This window comes from Diaporthe batatas (genome assembly GCF_019321695.1).
Source record: "Diaporthe batatas strain CRI 302-4 chromosome Unknown Contig00007, whole genome shotgun sequence".
NCBI lineage: Eukaryota > Fungi > Ascomycota > Sordariomycetes > Diaporthales > Diaporthaceae > Diaporthe > Diaporthe batatas.
Window position 1 is genome coordinate 567,216 of NW_025408554.1, and position 20,669 is coordinate 587,884.

Here is a 20,669-nt window from a genome sequence, read left to right on the forward strand (position 1 = left end):
ACTGGCAGAGCTGGCCAGGGGGGGGATGGGGGGATGGGGGATCGCCTCTGCCGTGCCTCGATCGGGCTCTTTCTTTCGACGGCCATCAACACTTTCTGGCCTTGGCAGTGTGTCTGCATCTTTGGAGACGTCGAGATCAGGCAGACCGCAGTCTGCTGAGTTGTGTCGACAGTGATGATGGGTTGGTTGTTGGTGTTGATGTGAGCCAGACAAGAATAATGCGGGCAACTTCATTGCCTGCCTTATCTGGCAGGCGCCGCCCAGCCGGAGCACTAGGGGCCTCTGGCAACCGTGCACGGCCTAGCTCCCGCCTGTCCTCCGCCTTGTCCGCCTACTCCGTGCTGCCGGCCGAAACGCGTCAAGCGACCCTAAGCCGCAGCGCGTCTCGTCGCGCCTCCCGCTCAGGAAGCAATCACGACCAAGCATGAGAACATGAGAACATGACAATTATTAGCACAAATACCACCCATGCCTTCTGAGTGGGGCTGAGCTCCGCCAACACCAGCCAGCATGGATGCTGAATACAAGACCAGGACACGGTCACTTATTGATGATGTCGTCCAAGGTATGTGCTCGGAGCAGCCGGCGCATACGGACTATTGCTGACAACCCTGCCCAGCTTCTAAAGTGCCTGCAAAGAGGCGTGTCGTCGACGTCAAGCCAAAAGTTGCAGAGTTGGCTTCCGTCGCGTACAGCCAAGGCTTGCTTCCAGATGAGCTCCTTGACCTCATCGACTTGGTCGTCTCGCCCTCCCACCTGGACCAGGCCAGCCTCAACTCCATCATCAAGAATCTCTACCCCACCGGCAAAGTCTCCGAAGATGTTATCATCAGGACAGTCGGGTGCCTAGGCCTTGGCGAGATCAGACCATCTCTCACCCTGCAGAGTGCTCTGCTCAATTGGGTCATCCAGGTCTACCATGTTCTCGACCTCAAGGCGCAGGCCGTGCTGTCCAGGGCATACGGCGTATTGTTCAACCTCCTGGATGTTTCTGCCACCAGGCCTCAGCTGTTCCACATCCTGGCAATTATCACAAGGCGCAAGCATGTCCAGCATTACCGCATACAAGCTCTGCTGAACCTGTCGAGGCAGGCTGGCAACGACCGGCACTTGCAAGGCTTGCTGCGGGTCTTCAGGAATTACTACCCCGAGATTATAGTCGGCAATACCGCAAAGGGGACCCCTTTCAAAGTCCCCGACCCAGAGTGGCGGGATAGGCTGTCCGTCATCCAGAAAATGCATCGCGACCTAGAGCAGAGTAACCTCCAAGGCCCTAAAGATGGCTTCAAGATCAACCAGCAACTCCTGACTGGCTCCAAGGGCAACGGGTTGGGTGGTCTTCCGCCCGTGCAAACATCTAATTCACATGAGAAATCGGTCACCTTGGAGGAGATCGACAGCGCAGAAAGCCTGGCCGCGAATCTCGACAAGATTGAGCTGCCGGATCACCTTGTTGCTGTCCTGGTTGACCCGCTCCTCCAGAAGTTTATGATTCTCCGCCCGGACTTGAACCTCAGGAGGGCGTCGGCTTGGATGGACGTGCAACTCGCCGAGATTCTGAACGGTGACGCGGACGATCGAACTGTCGGGGACACGCTCAGAGTTATTCTCGAATATGCACGGGCGACCAAGGTCGGCACTGTTCCAGCGTCCCGGTTGAGCCGAAGCTGATAGTCGCATAGGATATATCACCCTTTTTCGCCGGCATCATCAAGATGATAGGACTGCGCCTGCACCTGAAGGCTGATGTTCGAGTACACGATCTTCTCGCCTACGCGCCGCTGATGGGCCCTGAAGGTAATTGACATGGGAACCTGCTGGTCCAGCATGTGAGCGGTACTAAAACTCATCACAGACTTCTCCTTCATGGCGTCCACGCTACAGACGGCGATACTAGACGGCTCCGCTGCGTCACAACTGGACCTCCTGGCACTATACACCAATATGCTCCGCCACTGGAACGTCATCCTGTTGGCCTCCGAGGCTTCCATCCCCAAACACGCATCCGAGTCCATAGACAGGCTCATCTCGCACGCAAACCAGCTCGCCCTAACCGCCCTGCAGACCTCGCCCACGGCGCACACGGCCCTCAGTGTCCTTGACTTCTACGAGCGCGCCGCGCACGTCTACTCCAACGGCACGCTCCTGCGGTCCCTGCAGATCACCATCCCGCCCGTGCCGCTCGTGTACACGCTGCAGTTCACCACGTCGCTCGCGGTCGAGTCGCGGCTCTGCTCTGTGTTGGCCGCCTACAAGCAGGCCTTTGCCACGTACATGGCCAACGCGGCCAAGGCGCTGGGCCCCCAGTACGACAAGGCCCAGGTCAACACCTTCAACGGCTTCCTGATGGACATCTGCAACTGCCTGTGGCGGGGCAAGGCGTTTGCTACGCGTGACGCCCATGCCAGGGGCTGCATGTTGTCCGCTTCGCCCGCGTCCGCGCTGACCGCCCACGTCGCAGGGCTCTCGTCCGGCTCCGGCGCGGGCGACATGGCCCTCCTTACGCTCTTCACCATGAGCTACAGCCCGCTGCTGTGCATGCAGGCCGCAGACCACCTGCGCCGGCTCGAGGAGAAAGAGGACGAGGACGTTGTGCTGCGCGTCCGCCACGCCGGGCCTGTGACGGCCAAGAGCCTCGGTCAGCTCGCGCGTAGGGGTGGGCTCGAGCTTACATGGCAGGACTATCGACTGGGTGTGCTGAGGCACCTGGAGGCGGAGGGGTTCGGGGGCATCTCGGAGCTGATGTACAGCACCATGCGGAACCTGTTGGACGCAAAGGCCAAGGGCTGACATGAGATGCAATTCACTCGACTTGAGAGAGCTCGGATATCCACATAAGACGACAACGTAGATTGGTGGTTCGAGACTATCTTCCCATGTCATGCGATGAGTCTATTCATCTGTAATCGAGTCTGTCTGATCTACAATTCCAACGTGTAATGTTAAAGTACACCGTCTCTCTGACCCACCCGATGAGGGGTATAATCCGATGGAAACAGCCGCAACGCCTATTTCACCATACCTCCCGTTTACCAAAGACCGCCCACCTGTTGAAGCCCCCTCTCTTCCGCGAGCACATGTTGAAAGGCATATTCCTGCCCTCTGTCTGCCAACGCCATGTTAAATGCGCTTCGTGGTAACCCCACCCCCCTTTTAAACACGCCATTGCCAAAGTGCCAAACGAGTCTTCAAACTCCGCGCAACATGCTGTGTTGAAATGTGACGTCCACACACCCTTCCTCACACCTCTCTCCTACTTCCTGGCCTCCAGCCCATATCCGCCCAGCTCGGCACCCCCCATACCATAAGTCTTGCCCTCCGGCGCCCTCCGGTTCTGGCTGCGCGGGCCCCTGTCCTTGAGGTCGTCCCTCAGCCAGCCCAGGACCAGCTCCCCGAGCCGCGAGTTGCCCGTGTCCCCCTCGAGCCTGCTGAGGAACTTGTCGGTGGTGTCCCACTCCCTCACGCCGCCCATGTGCATGTGGACGAGGTGCGTCGGCCAGCCGGCGAGGTTGTCGAGGATGTGCGTCGCGTAGACGATGGTGCACTCGCGGCTCTCCGTCTCCCCCTTGAGCCACGCCAGGAACTCGGCGCGCGACAGGACGTCGAGGTCGACCGTGATCTCGTCGAGCAGCAGCACGGTCCACGGCCGCACCAGGCCCATGGCCAGCTGCACCCTGCGCCTCTCGCCGTCGGACACGGCGCTCATCCGCCACGCCTCGTCAATGTCCAGCACCCGCACCAGCTCGTCGCGCCGCTCCGGGTAGTGGTCGCCGCCCACGGACCGCAGCAGCTCGACCACCCCGATGTCGGTGCGCACGATTGGGTTCAGCACCCACTCCAGCCCCAGGTACGTCACGCCCTCCAGCCCGTCCTTGAACGGGTCCACGCCCGACACCGAGATGGCGCCAGAGGGGGCGAGGCGCTTGCCCGCGAGGAGGCGGAGGAGGGTCGTTTTCCCCGCGCCGTTGGCGCCGATCAGCAGCGTGCGGGACCGTGGGGGTAGGGAGAGTGTGATGTCGTGGACGCCTAGGGAGGAGTCGGCGAAGGAGTAGGTGAGGTTGTTTACCTCGATGGAGGGGGCTTTGGCCATGGTTTCTTCTTGTGCGTGCAAAGGAAGGAAGGGTTGGGATGGTTGTGTGAGGGCAAAAGTGATGTTGATCTCAAAGTCTCCCAAGAGTTCAGATCCGATGTGCTACGGAACAGGGCTGTGTGATGCTTCCTCTCCAAGAGAATGTGCTCCAATGATGCCGAGGCTGTACGAGTTCCCAATGAGTCAGTCAGTCTATGACGATGGAGAAGTCGAAACTGGTCAAGGCTGAGCGCGAACAAACCGGGAGATAGGTACGGTGTTGTCCCCTTGAAAAAATAATATCAACAGTGTGAGCTCACCAATTGAATCAACTGCACGAATCTACCGTACAGGTGAGGCCGTACACACATACAGGAGAAAAGTAACGCCAGAGGAAGAAGTCAAGATCGATGACAAATCACTTGCACACTTCGATTCTCCGAAGCTTGCACCTCTGCCGGTATCGTGCCCAAAATCCACCATGGCGTGAGGTTGTAAGCCAAGGGTTAGGGCCGCCAACTCGTGACCCCTTGTTTCTATGTCTTCTAAGTTGGTCCTGCTGTGGTCCTTCTCGGGCCGCGAAATGGCGAGGAAACTCGGAAGCCGAATGTTCATTTGACCACCTGGGCAGGCAACATATCACGGACAGCAATGGCACGATGAAGTGATTGAATGGTTTTAACAGATACTGTGCCATTATCCATACTCATACAGAACGGGCGCTATCTCGTACACTTGGTTTTCCAGAGGCTGCCTTTTTTTCGAGGCCTATTGAAAAAAAAAGACGCCAAAACTTCGCTTATACCAGGCTGGCCGATGGACCACAAATTCCAGCATCAGAATATCCTTGGAACTCCTTCCCTTTCCTTTCACGTACACACGCGACCAAGCGCGCTTCTCTCTCTTCTCCGATGACCAAGACCATCCAGGCCTCGTCTCCATGTTCCAAAGATTGATGATGTCGACAAGAACAAACGCCGTTTTGACATGCAAGCCGAAAATAGTACCAGCCAGAGACTCCGTTTGAGACATGCCGATTGAGTGCGAGTCCACAGAGATACCAGATATTATGAGTTTTTGAAACTCCTTGCCTCCCAAACACCAAGCAAGATGGGGTGGAAAATTCGCCCACAAGTTCATTACCGAGATCATCCAACGCAATGCCACTCCGCAAAGACGCACCATTTCGCAATCCGGTCTGCAAGGACGAGACCCCTCCAGACGCCGCGCTCAGAACACTTGATGATAGTCTCCCACGTACCCCCGTCGCCGACCTCCTCCTCGCTGGTCAGGCCGCGTGCCGAGGATCCCATGCCGGCGCCGCCGTGGCGGCGCTCCTCCTTCCTCATAAGCCGCAGGATCTTGCCGCCGGGCGTCTGGATCGCCAGTTTCGCCGGCTTGCTGCTGCCCGACCCGCTGCCGCTGTAACTGCTCGGGTTCGACGTCGCGCTGATGCTCATGGCTGAACCCGGCCGCACGAATGGGATGGGGCTAGCACCGCCCAGGTTGGAGGACGGGGTGTCGGGTGCCGAGCTGGGGTGCTGCCGGATGGCAAACACAAAGGTGTTATTAAGCGCGAGGCGCTGACACTGGGGCTGGACAACGTAGATATCGTGTCGCTGTGCGTGAGGTGTGGGATGTCGCAGCACAAACTCATAGGCTGGGTTCTCGCCGGTGTGGATGATGGGGATTGCAAATGCCATGGGGTGCGGAATGTCTTTGATGCTATGCATCAGACCACGCTTGCCCGCGTAGATCTTGAGAGTTCCATGGCCCTCGTCGCCAGGTAGCAGAGCCTTGACGGTGTAGCGCTTCGAGCCGCTGAACCATTCGCACTGAGCCAGGGCACGCTTCTTGACCAAGTCACCGCTTTCGAAGAAGTCTCCATCCTCGTCCCTACTAAGGGCGCGGACCTCGACCTCCGCAGCAACCTCAACATCGGCGGGAACGTTGAACTTGATGTGCACCATTTCCAGGTCCTCGATACGGGTGAGGGACGTGTTGTAGTCGAACATCTGCAAGCTGTTGGTAAAGTACGGCGGGCAGGCGCACGGCAGATTGAGCAGAACCTCATTGGCCACGGGAGGACAGACGTGCTGCTGCTCGTGATGTTCGGGCATATGGGTCCAGCATATCTCCGACGGCCGGGCCAGAAAGTACCAAAAGTCGGCAGAGCCACTACCAACGCTGGAGAAGAGAGCACGTTTCGGGTTGGAAGGGCTCGCGAGGCAGCAGTCCATGATGCGCCAGTGTCCATCGAGCAGCACAGCGTTCCACCAGTGGTTCGGACGGGGTAGCATGTTGGTCTCTGGAATCTCGCCAGGCGTCTTGAGGTAACCGCGCACTACCTCACAGTGCAGGCCAACAGCACCGCACATCTCCATCACTAGGACCGCGTATTCTTCTGCACACCCCCGCTTTGTCTGAATGACCCGACGTGTGTCAACATCCCCCTCATAGTCCTCCTCCCAGGTAACTAATTCGGCAACCCAGGTGAAGATGGCTCGTAATCGCTGCACGTCGCTTCTGTATGGTCTGCAGACATAGGTCGTAGACAGCGTGATCGCAGTTGTCATGGGTGGCAGGCTCTTAATGAAACGCGAGTTCTTGTCCACGTTCGTGAAGTTAATGCTCGAGTAGTCCATGGGTCTCTGGACAGGTAGACCATCCGCATCTTCATCACCCTCTATACTTCCGTACAGCTCGTCCACTGGGTCGAGAGCCGGGAAGTCAAGCATCATGCACCTATCTTTGCGCTCGTTTCTTTCATTTCGGCTCAGAGTATTTGATCGGTTGACATCCCGCCGGACCTGGACCCAGTCCGTACCAGAAGCCAGTCCCATGTCACGGGAAGCATCCTTGGCGACGGCGGGGCTAGAAAAGCCAACCGAGGAGATCCCCGCTGATGATGCTGCCATTGTTGGGGGCATTGGCGACGATTGTAAAGAGCCGGCGCTGCTACCGCCTGTCATGATACTGGACCGCCCGCTTGCCACCCCCGTCTTGGCCGAGTCCATGAGCTTCTTCAGGAAGTTCTTCTTCTTTGGGGTTGGAGGAGCAAGGCCGCCGACATTGCCCATCGGATCGTCCAGGAAGGCCGCTTGGGATTTCGGTCGTTGAGCATCGGAGGCATGGCTACTGTGGTAAGTGACCCCACTGAATGGGGTTTCTGGTCGGTCCAGTCCCAGGTCATGCATTCCTAACGCACTCTGGGCGCGACCCCTAGTCTTGCGCGCCAGACTGCCAGCGCTGGTAGCACTGATACCGCCAGCCGAGATCCCGCTCATCAGACTCCTGTTAGTGCTCTGTGTGCCTGTACTGCTATCGGTTGCGCGGGTGCTTGAGGACGAGTTCGTCTTGGTGGTAAATGTCCGGCCGATCATCTTGCCGACCTCCTTGGCTGATCTCTTGTGTCGTAGCTTGCGTTCCGGGCCGTCAGCACGAGTGTCCATGGAAGATTTGGGTCTCTCGACCAACCGGCTCTTAGGAGGTGGGGGAGGAGGCTCTAAATCAGCTTCATCGGCCGTCTCCGGGTTGCGTGCGTGCATGTTGCGCAGCTGTGCGTCCATCCGCTCCACGTAGCTGCTCAGCTGGGGCAGGTGTCCATCTTGGTGGTAACCGCCATGATAGGTGGGCTCCCGGGAGGAACCGCCGCTTCCAGTACCATAGCCGGAATCGGGATGTAAGGCCATGCCGATGGAGGTCTGGGGTCTTGTGGCCTCCCTCCGCTTCCGTCGTGACTGCTGGTTGACCATGTCGAAGGACTCGGGGGACCACGGGTCGAATGCTGGTTCCTCGGGCGACTCCGCCTCGTGCGTTCCAAGGGCGTCCAGTTGCTCCATCACGCCGTCCATGGCCTCTCTGAGTGGGGAAGGGGTCATGTTAACGCCGGATCCTCCAGGAGAGGGGGGGCAAGGAGAAGCCGCCCGGGGCGTATGATAACCTGACATTGGCTGCTGCATCGGGGCTGGCTGGTGCATCGAGAGATGTGACCCACGCCGCTCAAACCCGACCCGGTCGTCATAAGAAGCAAGCGAACTATGCCTGCTGATATCTTGATGGGCGCGGTCATCGTAAGACGCGTGAGAACCATGCCGATTCAGTTCGGGCTGCATTCGGCTGTCATATGAGGCGCGGGAGCCATGTCTTCTGAGCTCGGCTGGTATCCTTGCGTCGTACGAGAGGGTTGAGCCATGCCTGCTAACTTCTCCCGAAAGCCTTGGCTGTATATGGCTGTCATATGAAAGGCTGGGACCGTGCTTTTGGACACCGACATGTCGATGAGGAGGCGGCGGGGGTGGGGCATCATCCTGGCCGTCAAAGGGGTTAGTGAACTGTGGTTGTTGGAAACGCCCATTGAACGAAGGCACAGGCGAGGGTGCAGGCGCGAATGCAGGTCCGAGGAGGGCTGGTGAGGGCTGCCTAGACCCATAGCCACGGATTCGAGGCGGTGTCTGTATCCTGTCTATGTCTGACTGCACACTGCGATTGGACTGCCTGAATGGTGATCTTGCTGGCGGTGGTGCCGAGGAGAGGTCCTGCGATGGCCTCACGGGGCTCTGTCTGTAGGTCTCGGGCTGCTTTGCGGCGGTATAGTGTGGCGCTTTGGAATATGCCTCGAATGGTTTTCGGAAGGTCTTTTGTTTCTGCGGGGTGTTCTTGGGACTTGGAGTGCTCTGGGGCACGGGCATGGGGCTTGTCGACCTGCTGACAGGTCTGAAGTCATCTGGGAGAACCTCGACGAAGTTTGACGGGAAGAGGCCGACCATTCTCCTGTCTCGGCGCAGTCTGCCCGTCCACCACGATCCGTCGCCGGCATTGAGACATTCGATCAGGTCGCCCTCTATGAAACCAAGATCTCGTTTTGACTACAGACATGGTGCGTCAGCACGAAGCAGAGGATCCCCCCGGGAACAAGACCGGTCCTGTCCCAAGCAGCCGGAGGGTGGACATGTTGCAGGGCCAGTATTCAACGCACCTCTCCTCCGTAAGAATACACCGCCCTGCACCAGCAAGGAAACCGCTGAGGTAGGCCCGGAGGCGCAGTCGCCATTTCGACGGTGGGGCAATGAAGCGAGCTGTTTAGTGACAGGAACTCAACCGACTCAGCAGCATCTTAGTTCGCGGGTTGGAGACGGATCGAGGTCGAGGTCGCAGGTCTTGGTCTGGGTCCCGGTTCGGTGCTGGTGCTGGTGCTGGTGCGTACAATACGCGCTGCTGCGCTGCTGCGCTGCTGCGCTGTGTGGTTGGGTTGAGTTAAGCTGAGTTGTTGTTGAGCGAGTGTATGGCCTGCAAAGCGAACGGCCAGGCGTGTTTTGCAAAAGAGTATTTGGTCAAATGCCAGTGGGCTGCTCAGCAGAATAATAGAGATATAGCTATCATGGACTCATGGGCATGTTGCGGTGTGGCCGCCGGTGTTGTGTGTGTGTGGTGAGGCGGACGGACTGTTGGGAGCTATGGCCGACCTTGCGCCTGTGCGATGCTCGCAGACGGCGGGTGGTGCGGCAGGATCAAGGACGAGGGTGGCAGATTGAATATCATGGGTCCCGGAGGGAGGGGTGAGAGAAAGGGTGGGCGAGGGTGTGGGTGGGTGTGGGTGTGTGGGCGTGGTCGTGGGCGTGTGTTGTACGACTCACGACAGATTCAGATTGAGAGACTGGCTGGCTGGCCGGCGAGCGGTGCGATGCGGTGGTCCAGTAAACAACCTGGGAACCTTGGAAGTGACTACCCGGTCTAGCGCCCCACTCTTGGTGGCTCCCTTCAGTCTGGGGTGGATGTTCAGCCTCAGTGGGTCGGGGTCACAGATCAACCCCAGAACTTCAAAGGTGCAGAGAGGTGTAGAGAGGTACAGAGGAGGTATAGTAGGCAACCTTTCTTATATCCTCTACTACCCACTTTTCCTATAACCCCAATAAGGGGCCCCTAGTTAGCCATACCCCCCTAAATAAAATATATAATACTTATTATAATATTAAGTCTATCTTAATATTCTCCCTAATAACTATTATTAAGGATTAATTATAGCTAAAAAAAGGTTATATTAAATATAACTTTAAGTATATTATTAAGTTTATATATAGTCTTTTTATTTATTAATAAAAAAAAGTAAATTAATATTATTATTATTAAGTTAACTTATAGATAATTAATAGTTTATAATATAAAAAATAAAGATATAGTTATTATATTAAGGATATACTTAATTTATATATTTAAATTATTATTAATTAATTAATTATTAAAAGAGTATTAAAGGTTAATTTACCTTTAAAAGGGTATTATAGGTATTACCTATATTACTTACTTTTAAAGATTAATAAGTAATTTATTAAGTTATTAATTACTTATAAAATATAAATATAAAGAGTATTATAGCTAATTAATTATAAGGTATTAATAGTAAGAATTTTAAAATATAAAATTATAAATTAATTAGTTATATATATATAATTATATTTAATTTAATAATAAATATAATAATTAATATATTAATTATAATAATCTTATAAATCTTTATTTTTATTAATTTTACTAAAAGAGTTTTTATAAATAAACCCTATTATTATAAGCTTCTAATATTTATAAGGTATTATAAAAGTACTTTTATAACTATTTAAAGTAGTTAAATTAATTATTCTATAAATTAGTTTAATAGAAGTTAATAAGAAAGTATTTTTAAAGAACCTACCTAATTTAATGTTAACTATTAAAGTTAATAGTTAATAATTTATTTATTATTACTCTTATTAAAGGAAATCTTTAATAATAAAACTTTTATTAATTAAAGGGTCTTTTTAAAGTTATTATAAAGCTATTTAATTTCTCTTTTAAAGATTTTAATAAATAATTATATAATTTATAAAGAAATTAATTTACCTTTAAAGTTATACTTCTATTAAAGGTTTATATAAATAGTCCTTATAGAGTATTATTTTTATAAAGGTATTTAAAGGTTTAAATATTAACCTTATAAAAGTAGGTTTATTATAATCCTTTTATTATTTTATTTTATTAATTTATTTAATAATTTACTATTAAAGGTTTAATAATAAATACTTTAAAGCTTTAAAGTAAAAATAATAATATATAGTTTTAAGTAATATTTAAGCTTTTAATACTATTTAATCTTTTTTATTAATAATATATTATATAAAGATATTATTAAATTACTTTTATAAAGATTAAGTAATAAAATATTACCTTAAAGTTTTAACTCTTTAAGTATTTATAAAAGCCCTAAAAGAAGTCATAAGTATATAAATAAGAAAAGAAATAGTAAATTTAAAGTAAGTTAGCCTTTATTTTATTAATTAAAAGTAAACTAACTTTATTTATAAAGCCTATTAATTATAGTTACTTAATAATTTATTTTTAACTATTTATATATATAGTTAAACTTTATTTTACTTAAAATTACTTTAACTATTTTTAATACTCTTTTAAATACTCTTCTTTATTAATTATAATATATAATACTTTTTAAAGTATTAATAGCTTTTAATAGCTTTAATAAAGTAAGATAGTAATAAATTAATAACTTTTAATACTTTTAATAAAAAATATATTAATAAATAAAAACTTTTAAATAATAAAATTAATAAATTACTTTTATTTAATTATTAAATTATCTATTATTATCTAATATAATTACTAATTAAATATTAACTTATATATAATATTTAATAAGGTTTTAATTAAATATATTTATTAATTTTAAATTAAAAAATACTTTAAAGTATTATTTATTATTATTATTAATTATTAAAAAGTAAATAAATATTAAAATAGTTTATTAATTTAATAGATTATATTTATAATTATAAGGTTACTATATTACTTTAAAGTATATTTAAATAGGTTTATATTTTTATTAAAAGGAAGATAAGTAACTAACTTATAGGGCCTTTATTATTTAAAGAGATAAACTTATTAAATAAATTAAGGTTTATTAAAAGCTTTTAAGTATTTTAGACTTTAATATTTAATTAGATATTAGACTTTTAATAGGTAAAAGACTTATTAATCCTTTTAATAAGCTTATTATATAATAAGAACTTCTATTATATAATTTATATTCTTTTATTATTTATATAATATAATCTTTTAATTACTTTAATTCTAATTATTAATAATATAACTATTAAAAATATTAAACTATTAAAGGAAGTATTTTAATTCCTTATTTACTTTAAAGTTTTATTAACTTTTTTATTTAAATTATAAACTAACTTAAAATAATAAAAGCTAATTTTTATATATTATTATTAAAACTTAAAAGTTATAAAAGTTAATATTATAATTATTATTATAAAACTTATAAAATTAAAAGAGATTTATTAAGTTAACTAATTAATTAACTTTTTATTAACTTTATTAAATTAGCTTTATTAAAAATTTTAATTAATTAAATTAATTTTTAATAATTTATTAATAATAAATATTATTTTTATTTTTAACTCCTTTATAATATAATTTTTTATATTAAAACTATATAGTATATAAATTAATATTTATAATATATTAATTATAATTATTAATTCTTTTATTTTATAATAAGTATAAAAGTAATATTTAAATTAAAAAGTATAAAAGGACTTTCTATTATTAGAGCCTTTTATATTTATTAATATACTAAATATTATTAATATATAAAAATAAAAACTTATATTTTATATTTAAGAAAATAAAATTATATAAATTATTAAATCTATTAAAATAATAATAATATTCCTTAATATTAAAGATTAAGTTAGAGTTATATAGAGTATAGAATTTATATTATTATAACTTAAAGTTAAATAATTAAATTAATTAAGATAAATTAAGTAATAAAATTACTATATTAGTAAGTTTTTTATAAATTTTAAAAATAAAAGAGTAAATAGGAATATTATTTAAGAGAGAAGAAAGAGCTTAAAAGGAATTTTTTTATTTTACTATATAAATATACTTTTAATTACTTTTTTAAACTTAATATATTAATAAGTTAAATTAATAAATAAATAAATACTTAAAAGTTAATAATAATATTTAAAATAATAATATTAGAAACTTTATTTTTAATTAATTAAGTATTAAAACCTTTAACCTTACCTTTAAGTTCTTATTATACCTATTTAGTATAAGTAGTTATTTAGAAATAAAAAGGTCCTAGCTACACTAGGGGATACTAGTGGTAGAGGATATAAGAGTACCCGTAGCAGACCATCAGGCGTCGTCTGGGCAACACGTTTGGGCGCGACGCAAAAGAGGATTCCCCTGCCTGCCAGCCGAGCCCCAGCCAGCTTATTTCCAAAACAGGCCCGACCCAGGTAAATAGAGGGGCTGCAGCCCGGCCGTGATGTCACCCCCCCTGGAGCTACGGTGACGGAGGAGCACCAAGCTTGATCGGGTCAAGCTTCAATTGGCTTTGTGCACTTCCAGGACCGTGTTTTGGGTTGTTGATGGTGTTGATATCAGCTGTTCAGGCTGTTGCTGCTGGTGTTTGCCGTTGCTGCACGGTAACTGGATACCGTGACCAAGGTTCCCCTTGCAGGTCTCTTTTTCTTTTTCTTTCTTCTTTCCTTTTCTGTCCTTCTTTTCCTGCCCCTCTCGTTTTGTTGCCGGGCAGGGATTTCTCCGAGGTCAAGGTTAAGAGTCAAGCTTAATCGAGTCCAGCCACCCATCAATGCGGCCTGCTTGCTTACTTGCTTGCTCGGGCCTCTTTGTCAAGACAATTGGGATTGTAAAAATGAGCCGATGTAGACTGCACTCTGCCTGTGCTGTGCTGTTGGCTCGATTCTATTTGTGGTAATGGCATTCTGAGATCTGACATTATAGTTTGAATCCGTATCTAGATCGCCTCTCACCGTTTCCGAGATGTGCTGGTCTGTGTGTCCAGTGTCCACTTGCTGTCCACGCCATCCTGACTCTGCAATTTGCAATCTGACATGGTTTGACTCCCAAACACAGTCCCTGTCAGCTTCTCCCATCCACCGACATACTGTCTTGTCTTGCCTGGGTCTGGTCTGACCGGCAACCTCTGATTACACAGTAGCCATTGTCAATGGGCCAGTTGTCGTGCCGAGGGACGAGGACGGTTGCCGGGTCCTCGGATCGTTAGCCTTGTGTCCCCTTGAGTACATATGTACCTATGTACGCACTAATAGGGAAACATCTGACAGATAGACTGGCAGGCTGACCGACTGACAGGAACAAAGGTGGTCACACGACCTGCGGCCGCGACATATCCTCTCTCTTCAAATGTTGTGCTGGAATGCAGCTAGCACTTGGACGGTCGCATCCTAATAGATCGATCTATGCAACAAGAGGCCTGCATATATATGTCGCCGTCGTTGCCGTCCTGCCTGTTGCCTCAATCTTGCTTCTCCTTCTCCTCTTCCTCCCTCTCCCCCCTCCTGCACTAGAGTAACACCTCTCCGTGTTGCCCAAAGGTCCACCATGAGGATAATTATAACCCAGAAGGAATCCAGGGCTTGCACGTCTCCGTTCTCATCTCCAGACACCCAGGTCCAGGGCAAGGGTCCTCCGCTCTGCGCTCATTTGGTTCGCTAGTACTGTACGGTGTACGGTGTGCAGGGCTCCTGGTCCCAGGCCTGCTGGGCCAGCTGGCCCAAGCTCCACCCCAGAGGGTCGCCTGGCCAACCCCAGCCTGTGAAATCCACCCGCACTGCCCATACTGGCTACTATAACGAACAATCCACAGCCATTGGGACGGCCATACCTGGAGCCTTTTTTTACATTCTGCTTTTCAGGCATCCTTATTATCTGTTGCTGATTTGTTGCGGTCCTCTCTCACTCGCCGTCGTCCAAGATATCCTTTCCCTCCCCCCCAAGGAGTTCTCCAACTGCATCGCCAGACCATCTCGCCTGGTGGTGGCCCGCTGTAACCGCGCGCTTCGACGTTGCTGCCGCCGAGCGTCACCCAAAAGGGCCCATCCACCCACTCCACTTGATCCGGCTCTCTGACCGCCTCCCCCAGACAATCCACACAGTCTGGTAGCACCCGCGTGTGCATTCGACTTCATTTCGCCAAAATGGCCGGCGACGACATTGCCAGCCATTATCAGGTCTTGGAGGAGCTTGGCCGTGGTAGTTTTGGCGTTGTGTACAAGGGAATTGAGCGAGCCACGGGCGAGACAGTGGCCATTAAGCACGTAAGTCGTTTAGTGACGAGACAGACAGCCTTGTCAATTCGCCAATTCACCAATTTGCCGAGCCAGCCCGAATACTGAGACTTGGATGCAGATCGACCTCGAGTCCAGCGAGGATGACATACAGGAGATCCAACAGGAGATATCGGTGCTTAGCACCTGTGCAAGCCCTTTCGTCACGCAGTACAAGGCAAGCTTCCTGAGGGGCCATAAACTATGGATTGTGATGGAGTATCTGGGCGGTGGCTCTTGTCTTGATCTGGTCAGTACTGGGCGCGCTCATTTCGATCACATGTAACGCCACTTACTTATTCATTTTTCTAGCTCAAACCCGGCAATTTCTCAGAACCACTCATTGCCATCATCTGCAGGGAGCTGCTGCTGGGCCTGGAGTACCTCCATGCCGAGGGCAAGATCCATCGTGATATCAAGGCTGCCAATGTGTTGCTGGCCGAGTCGGGCAAGGTCAAGCTCGCAGACTTTGGTGTTGCCGCCCAGCTCACAAACATAAAGTCACAACGCAACACCTTCGTCGGAACCCCTTTCTGGATGGCGCCCGAGGTGATCCAGCAGGCTGGCTATGACTTCAAGGCAGACATCTGGTCCTTGGCCATCACAGCAATGGAAATGGCCAATGGCGAGCCGCCTCTTGCCAACATCCACCCGATGAAGGTTCTATTCCACATTCCAAAGAACACACCGCCACGGCTGGAGGGCAACTTCAGCAAATATTTCAAAGACTTTGTCGCACGGTGTCTAAACAAGGAGCCAGAGCAGCGACCTACTGCCAAGGAGCTGCTGAGGCACAAATTCATCTCGGGGGCTGGCAAGGTAGAAGCGCTGCAGGAGCTGGTAGAGCGCAAGCGGATCTACGATGCCAACCAGACCAGGAAGCTGCACCCGGTCTACTACCAGGAGACCCTCCAGAGCCTGTCCACCAATGACAACACCGAAGAATGGACCTTCGACACCGTCAGGTCCGTTGCTCAACCACCACCAACACCACCACCAAAGAAGGCCACCTCGAAGAACCGGGACTCGTCCATCTTCTCCGCAGACGAGGCGATGCGGAAATTGGAGCTTAACGAAGGACCTCTTCAAATGGCTTCCCCAGCACCAAGCACCGTCCGGAGAGGCACAGTGAGGCACAACGCTACCGGGCGCCGGCGACACCAGGACTCAGTCTTCCACGTCGACCCGGACGGCTCGCCGCGGTCGTCAGTGGCCGGCCGACGACCTCTCCAGCCAGACATGTCCTTCGGCAACACAGGCTCGACGCAGCGCCTATTCCGCCGCGTAGCCTCGGACGACTCAGACTCAAGCCACCCCAGCGCCTCCTCCCGAACGTCAGACGGCTCCAACGCCGAGAACCGCGATCCAGAGGCCAAGGCGAACAACAGCCGCGACCTGTCCAGCAAGGAGGCAATCCTGGGCCACCGTCTCTATACGAAAGCCATGGAGCCCGCGCTGGCGGAGCTGCACGCGCAGACGTCGGCGCTCCAGAAGCGCGAGGCCCTCGCCAAGCTGTCTGAGGCCCTCGCGCTGCTCGACTCGGTCGACCCGGAGGGCGGGTACCACCTGATGCAGGGGCTGGTGTCGGCCGTCGCGCACGACAAGAAGCTGAGCCACGCCTTCCTCCCCAAGGGCCCGGGGAGCAGCGGCGGCAGCCCCGTGGTTGACCCGGCCAAGGTTCCCGAAGGGTACACGCACGGGACGGTCATCAACATGAACAAGGCCGCTGCGCCGGGGAGCCCCGCCAAGGTGCTCTTCAGCGCCGCCAACGGGGCCAACGGCAAGGGTGACAATTTCCAGGCCAAGGCCAACCGCAAGCGGCGTGGCAGCGCGGTGCCGTCCTCCAACTCGTCCGAGCCGCCGTCCACCCCATCCAGGAACGGTGCCAACGGCGACAACACCAGGTCCGAGGAGAGGCAGCAGGACCTGGAGAAGGCGGCGCTCGAGGCCCGGTTCCCCGGTAGGGAGGCGCAGCCCGGCATGGAGCACTGCAGGCAGCTGTCGGAGCTGCTGTACGGCCGGTGGGTGCGGAACCTCCAGGGCCGGTGGCCCGGCATCGCTGCTGAGCCGTGATGCGGGCGCGTCAGGGACGTCGGAACCTCGAGCACGACGGTTCAATTTTGTTTCTTGTTCATTCTTTCCTACTTTCTTCTTCTCCCCTCACATAGCGCAGGGAGGGTTCGGTGGTGCGCATGCGCCCGGTTGCTCGGAGAATGCCGATGTGCATTTTAGACGTTTGGATCGATTGGGAGGTGTACGCATTTGGCAACGCATCAGCAAACGCATTTCGAGTTCCTGGTTTTCGTTTTCTCTGGTTTCGTTGATGAGACGCGCAAGCATATGAGCAGTAAAGAGGGTTGAGGGGGAGGGATCTCGTGGAATTGTATTGTACGGTTCTGTACCACCATTTTGGCATTTACAAGGGGTTACCAAAAGCAGCGGGCTCTTGGATTGAACGCAAAAGAAAAGGGGAAGAGGGGAGAGAGGGGTTCTTTATATTTGAGAGGCCGGCCATCCTTCGCGAAGTTCAAAGGTTTCTTTCGCAGCTTCTTCAAGTCTGGTCTGCGCTGCTCCCAGTTTCTCAAGAAGCCAGGTTTCTCTCAGTGGGCCCTCCCGCGAGGTTCAAGCTTTCTGGCATTCCGCACGTTTTTGTTGTAGCCTGGCGTCCTAGGTTAGGTAGATAGTTCGACCTGGTCAAATAACAAGATCAATATGGTAACCTTGCATTGAATCCGATGCCGTGTCCTCTCCTCCCTTGCTGTGGCCCTTTCAAGCCCTCATGGCAAATGTGCTAATCACGTCTCCTCAAGATGGCCCAGCGCCGGGATCGTCATCATCCGGGGCAGGTGGTAGGGCGAGCTTGATGCGGTGGTTGATGAACTCGTCGGTTAAAAGCCGCCCGTGACCCGTAGTCTCGGTGGTTTTGTACACCTCAATGTGAGTGTCCCTCGCACGCCGACGGATTCTCCAAACGCCCTCGTCGTCGATCCTGGCCCGGAGCCCTGCAGAGACAAACAAGCGCCACGGGTCAGCTCTCACTTGCACTTCGTCTGTCTACCTGCCAGCACAAGGGATACTCACACTCAAGGAATGACGCCGCAAAGTTGGTGCAAATGTTGCCGTCCCACTGCCGCCCCCGCCGCGCGACAGTGTCCGGGATCGAAGCGACATCCATATCCTCGACGCGCTGCAGGATACCGTCGCGCGAACGGAACCCGACGATGATGCGCGGGACCCCCAGCAGAAATGACTGGATCCAAAATTTCAGCAGCTTGCGCTCGAAGTTGTCGTGGTCGCGGGCGCCGCGCATCTCGGCAGATGTCTTGAGCTCGACCCAGTTTATTGGGTCGCCGGGCTTTGGAGGCTTGGAGTCCCAGACTGCATGCGGGTGGGAATAAGGGGGATATATTAGCTTTGGTCTCGCGGGTACCTGGTTTGGGAAGGACTTCTTGTCTTCATGTTTCGGTGATTTACGGGACGAGACGCAACTCACCAGCATCAACCTCGCCGCCCAGACACAACACTGTCTTGCCCAGGCCGGTCCGTACAACCGAGCAGTACTGCGCTTTGTTGTTGACAACCTCGTGTTCGCGGCCCTCGATATAGTCACGGCTGGTCTCGCCCCATGGGGCGGGCAGCGTCGCCAGGGTCTCGAACTTGTAGCCCCAGAACTGCATGACCTCCTGGGGTATGGGCCCGTGCCAGGGCTGGGCCGCCTGCTCGGCCTGCGAGCGCATCCGATAAGCATGGTTCTCCTCGATGAAGCTGGATTTCATGTCAGCTTTGTCAGGCCATGCCGCGTCTTTCCCGTTGGGGCTGTGTGTGCGTACATGCAGTCCTTTGCGTACAGCCGGTTAGCATAGTGGTCTATCTCCTGAAGGGCAGGTGTGTGAGAGGTGGGCGCACTTGATAAAGTGTAGCGTTTAGCTCGAACCTGCCAGCTTGTCAGCGGAGGGCATGCCCGGCTGGATCCCATGGTCAGCTACCATGTACATACCCATCACGGTCGTCGAATGGACTTGACATTATCTGTAGCCTTGTTAGCCAGTAATCCAGGGTGGTGATAGTATATGTTGGGCGAGAGTAGCAAGGACCGGCAGACCTTGGTGAGAACTCCACGCCAGGTCACGACGTTGGCGTCGATCTTCTTCTTGGTCTCCTTCTCGTGGTGCATGATGGTCTTGAGCAGGCTATCCAGGTGTTCTGCAACACTGTCATCGTGCTTGACGAACTTGTCGAACCCCTGAGACAGGTCTGCTCCCAGCTGTGGTGTGTAATACCATCTCAACGACCGGTCTCCATAGTGGTACTGATGCTGATCGTCGTAGGAGAAGCATGCGAATTCCTGGGGTCGTGTTAGCAACTCGGGTCATTTTGAGACGCGAATCACGCGATAGATGCGGTGCGCCTGCCTTTGGTCTCTTGACGGGCTCACTCTGACCTGCGAATCGGCCGATGGGCTGTATTGAAAAGGAGTGGTCCATGGTGTAGTTGCTATGCCTGAGTCCTTTCAAGGGACCACGTTATGCCCCGTCCGATAATCCACCGCGAGCTTGTCGTTTCGTGAGGAGCCAAAGCATTAGACTGTATGCTGCTTGCCCAGGGTCTCTCCCTCGACCGTGTTGTCGGGTTGACCTGAGATGCAGATGGTCCTAGAGAGCCTGCAGTTAAGCGGTGGCCAGTGCGTTCTAGGGGTAGGGCTACTGTAGTTTTGCAGATCAGCCCTGCAGGGAGTCACTGAAGTATATGCCAGGTGTGACAGGCTCACCGGGTATCAGCCTATAGGAGCTATAATAAACGAACGCGTACCAGTTGCGAGCAGTGACGGTGAAATAGTGGGGTCTGGCCACCATTCTGAGAGAATCCCGCAGTTCCAGGGGTGCAGCTCAAAGGCAATTAGAAATGAATCTAATCCTAAATAGGTAATACATTGGGTCATTTTAGCTATATTAGGTACTTACAGATTAGGGTTAGGTAAAATAACAGACAAGAGGCTAGAAAGCTAACGACATGTCTAGAGGACCCAAATGACCTACTAATATTTCACGTTGTAGACCTACCAGACCAGCCGAACTGAAGTGGTCCTAAACGGCTGAAAAATCGTGGAATTTCGGGAAACGCAACCCATCATTGCTTGACCCGGATGGGCATCCTTCAGTGGGCTAAAGTGGGGATCTCCTGCTAGAATTGTCGACGCGGAAAGATCCCTCCCCAGCAGACAGGTGCAGTCAGGTTACGTCGGCTTCATGCGAGCTGAATTGGTGTTCCCTGTGTATTTGTACAAATTCTGGCAAGCAAGCTGCTTTAAGCCACTGTATGTCCCACTTGAGCATTTAGTCGCGGTGGAATCAATGTCACCACTGTGAATTCTATTTGAACCAAACCTCGACTAGCTGATCAAGACTGCGTCATTCGTGGCCATGCCTCTTGTTGTA

General features: G+C 50.2%; 5 protein-coding genes across 5 annotated transcripts; 2 read left to right on the top strand and 3 right to left on the bottom strand.

The window, feature by feature from the left end:
• The first annotated feature begins 121 nt into the window (after window positions 1-121).
• Window positions 122-4,481, top strand: KVR01_006572 (uncharacterized protein). The gene is made up of 4 exons (XM_044787733.1): window positions 122-565; window positions 620-1,632; window positions 1,683-1,797; window positions 1,856-4,481. The coding sequence occupies exons 1-4, from the start codon at window positions 511-513 to the stop codon at window positions 2,788-2,790; spliced, it is 2,118 nt and encodes a 705-aa protein (XP_044644003.1). The 5' UTR covers window positions 122-510; the 3' UTR covers window positions 2,791-4,481.
• Window positions 3,254-4,090, bottom strand: KVR01_006581 (uncharacterized protein; the record flags this gene model as incomplete). The annotated part of the gene is made up of 1 exon (XM_044789353.1): window positions 3,254-4,090. The coding sequence occupies one exon, from the start codon at window positions 4,088-4,090 to the stop codon at window positions 3,254-3,256; it is 837 nt and encodes a 278-aa protein (XP_044644012.1).
• A 261-nt stretch (window positions 4,482-4,742) lies between the features above and the next one.
• KVR01_006719 (uncharacterized protein) lies at window positions 4,743-9,884 on the bottom strand. Its single transcript, XM_044791072.1, has 2 exons — window positions 9,048-9,884; window positions 4,743-8,937 (listed from the first exon to the last, which is right to left on the bottom strand). Exons 1-2 carry the CDS (start codon window positions 9,120-9,122, stop codon window positions 5,218-5,220), a joined length of 3,795 nt encoding a protein of 1,264 aa, XP_044644150.1. The 5' UTR covers window positions 9,123-9,884; the 3' UTR covers window positions 4,743-5,217.
• Window positions 9,885-15,105: 5,221 nt separating this feature from the next.
• On the top strand, window positions 15,106-17,307 carry KVR01_007064 (uncharacterized protein; the record flags this gene model as incomplete). Its single annotated transcript, XM_044785508.1, has 3 exons — window positions 15,106-15,225; window positions 15,317-15,484; window positions 15,547-17,307. The coding sequence occupies 3 exons, from the start codon at window positions 15,106-15,108 to the stop codon at window positions 17,305-17,307; spliced, it is 2,049 nt and encodes a 682-aa protein (XP_044644495.1).
• A 732-nt stretch (window positions 17,308-18,039) lies between these two features.
• KVR01_006950 (decapping nuclease) lies at window positions 18,040-20,567 on the bottom strand (the record flags this gene model as incomplete). Its single annotated transcript, XM_044792266.1, has 6 exons — window positions 18,040-18,236; window positions 18,316-18,612; window positions 18,728-18,999; window positions 19,232-19,263; window positions 19,337-19,579; window positions 20,517-20,567. The coding sequence occupies 6 exons, from the start codon at window positions 20,565-20,567 to the stop codon at window positions 18,040-18,042; spliced, it is 1,092 nt and encodes a 363-aa protein (XP_044644381.1).
• Between the last annotated feature and the right edge of the window lie 102 nt (window positions 20,568-20,669).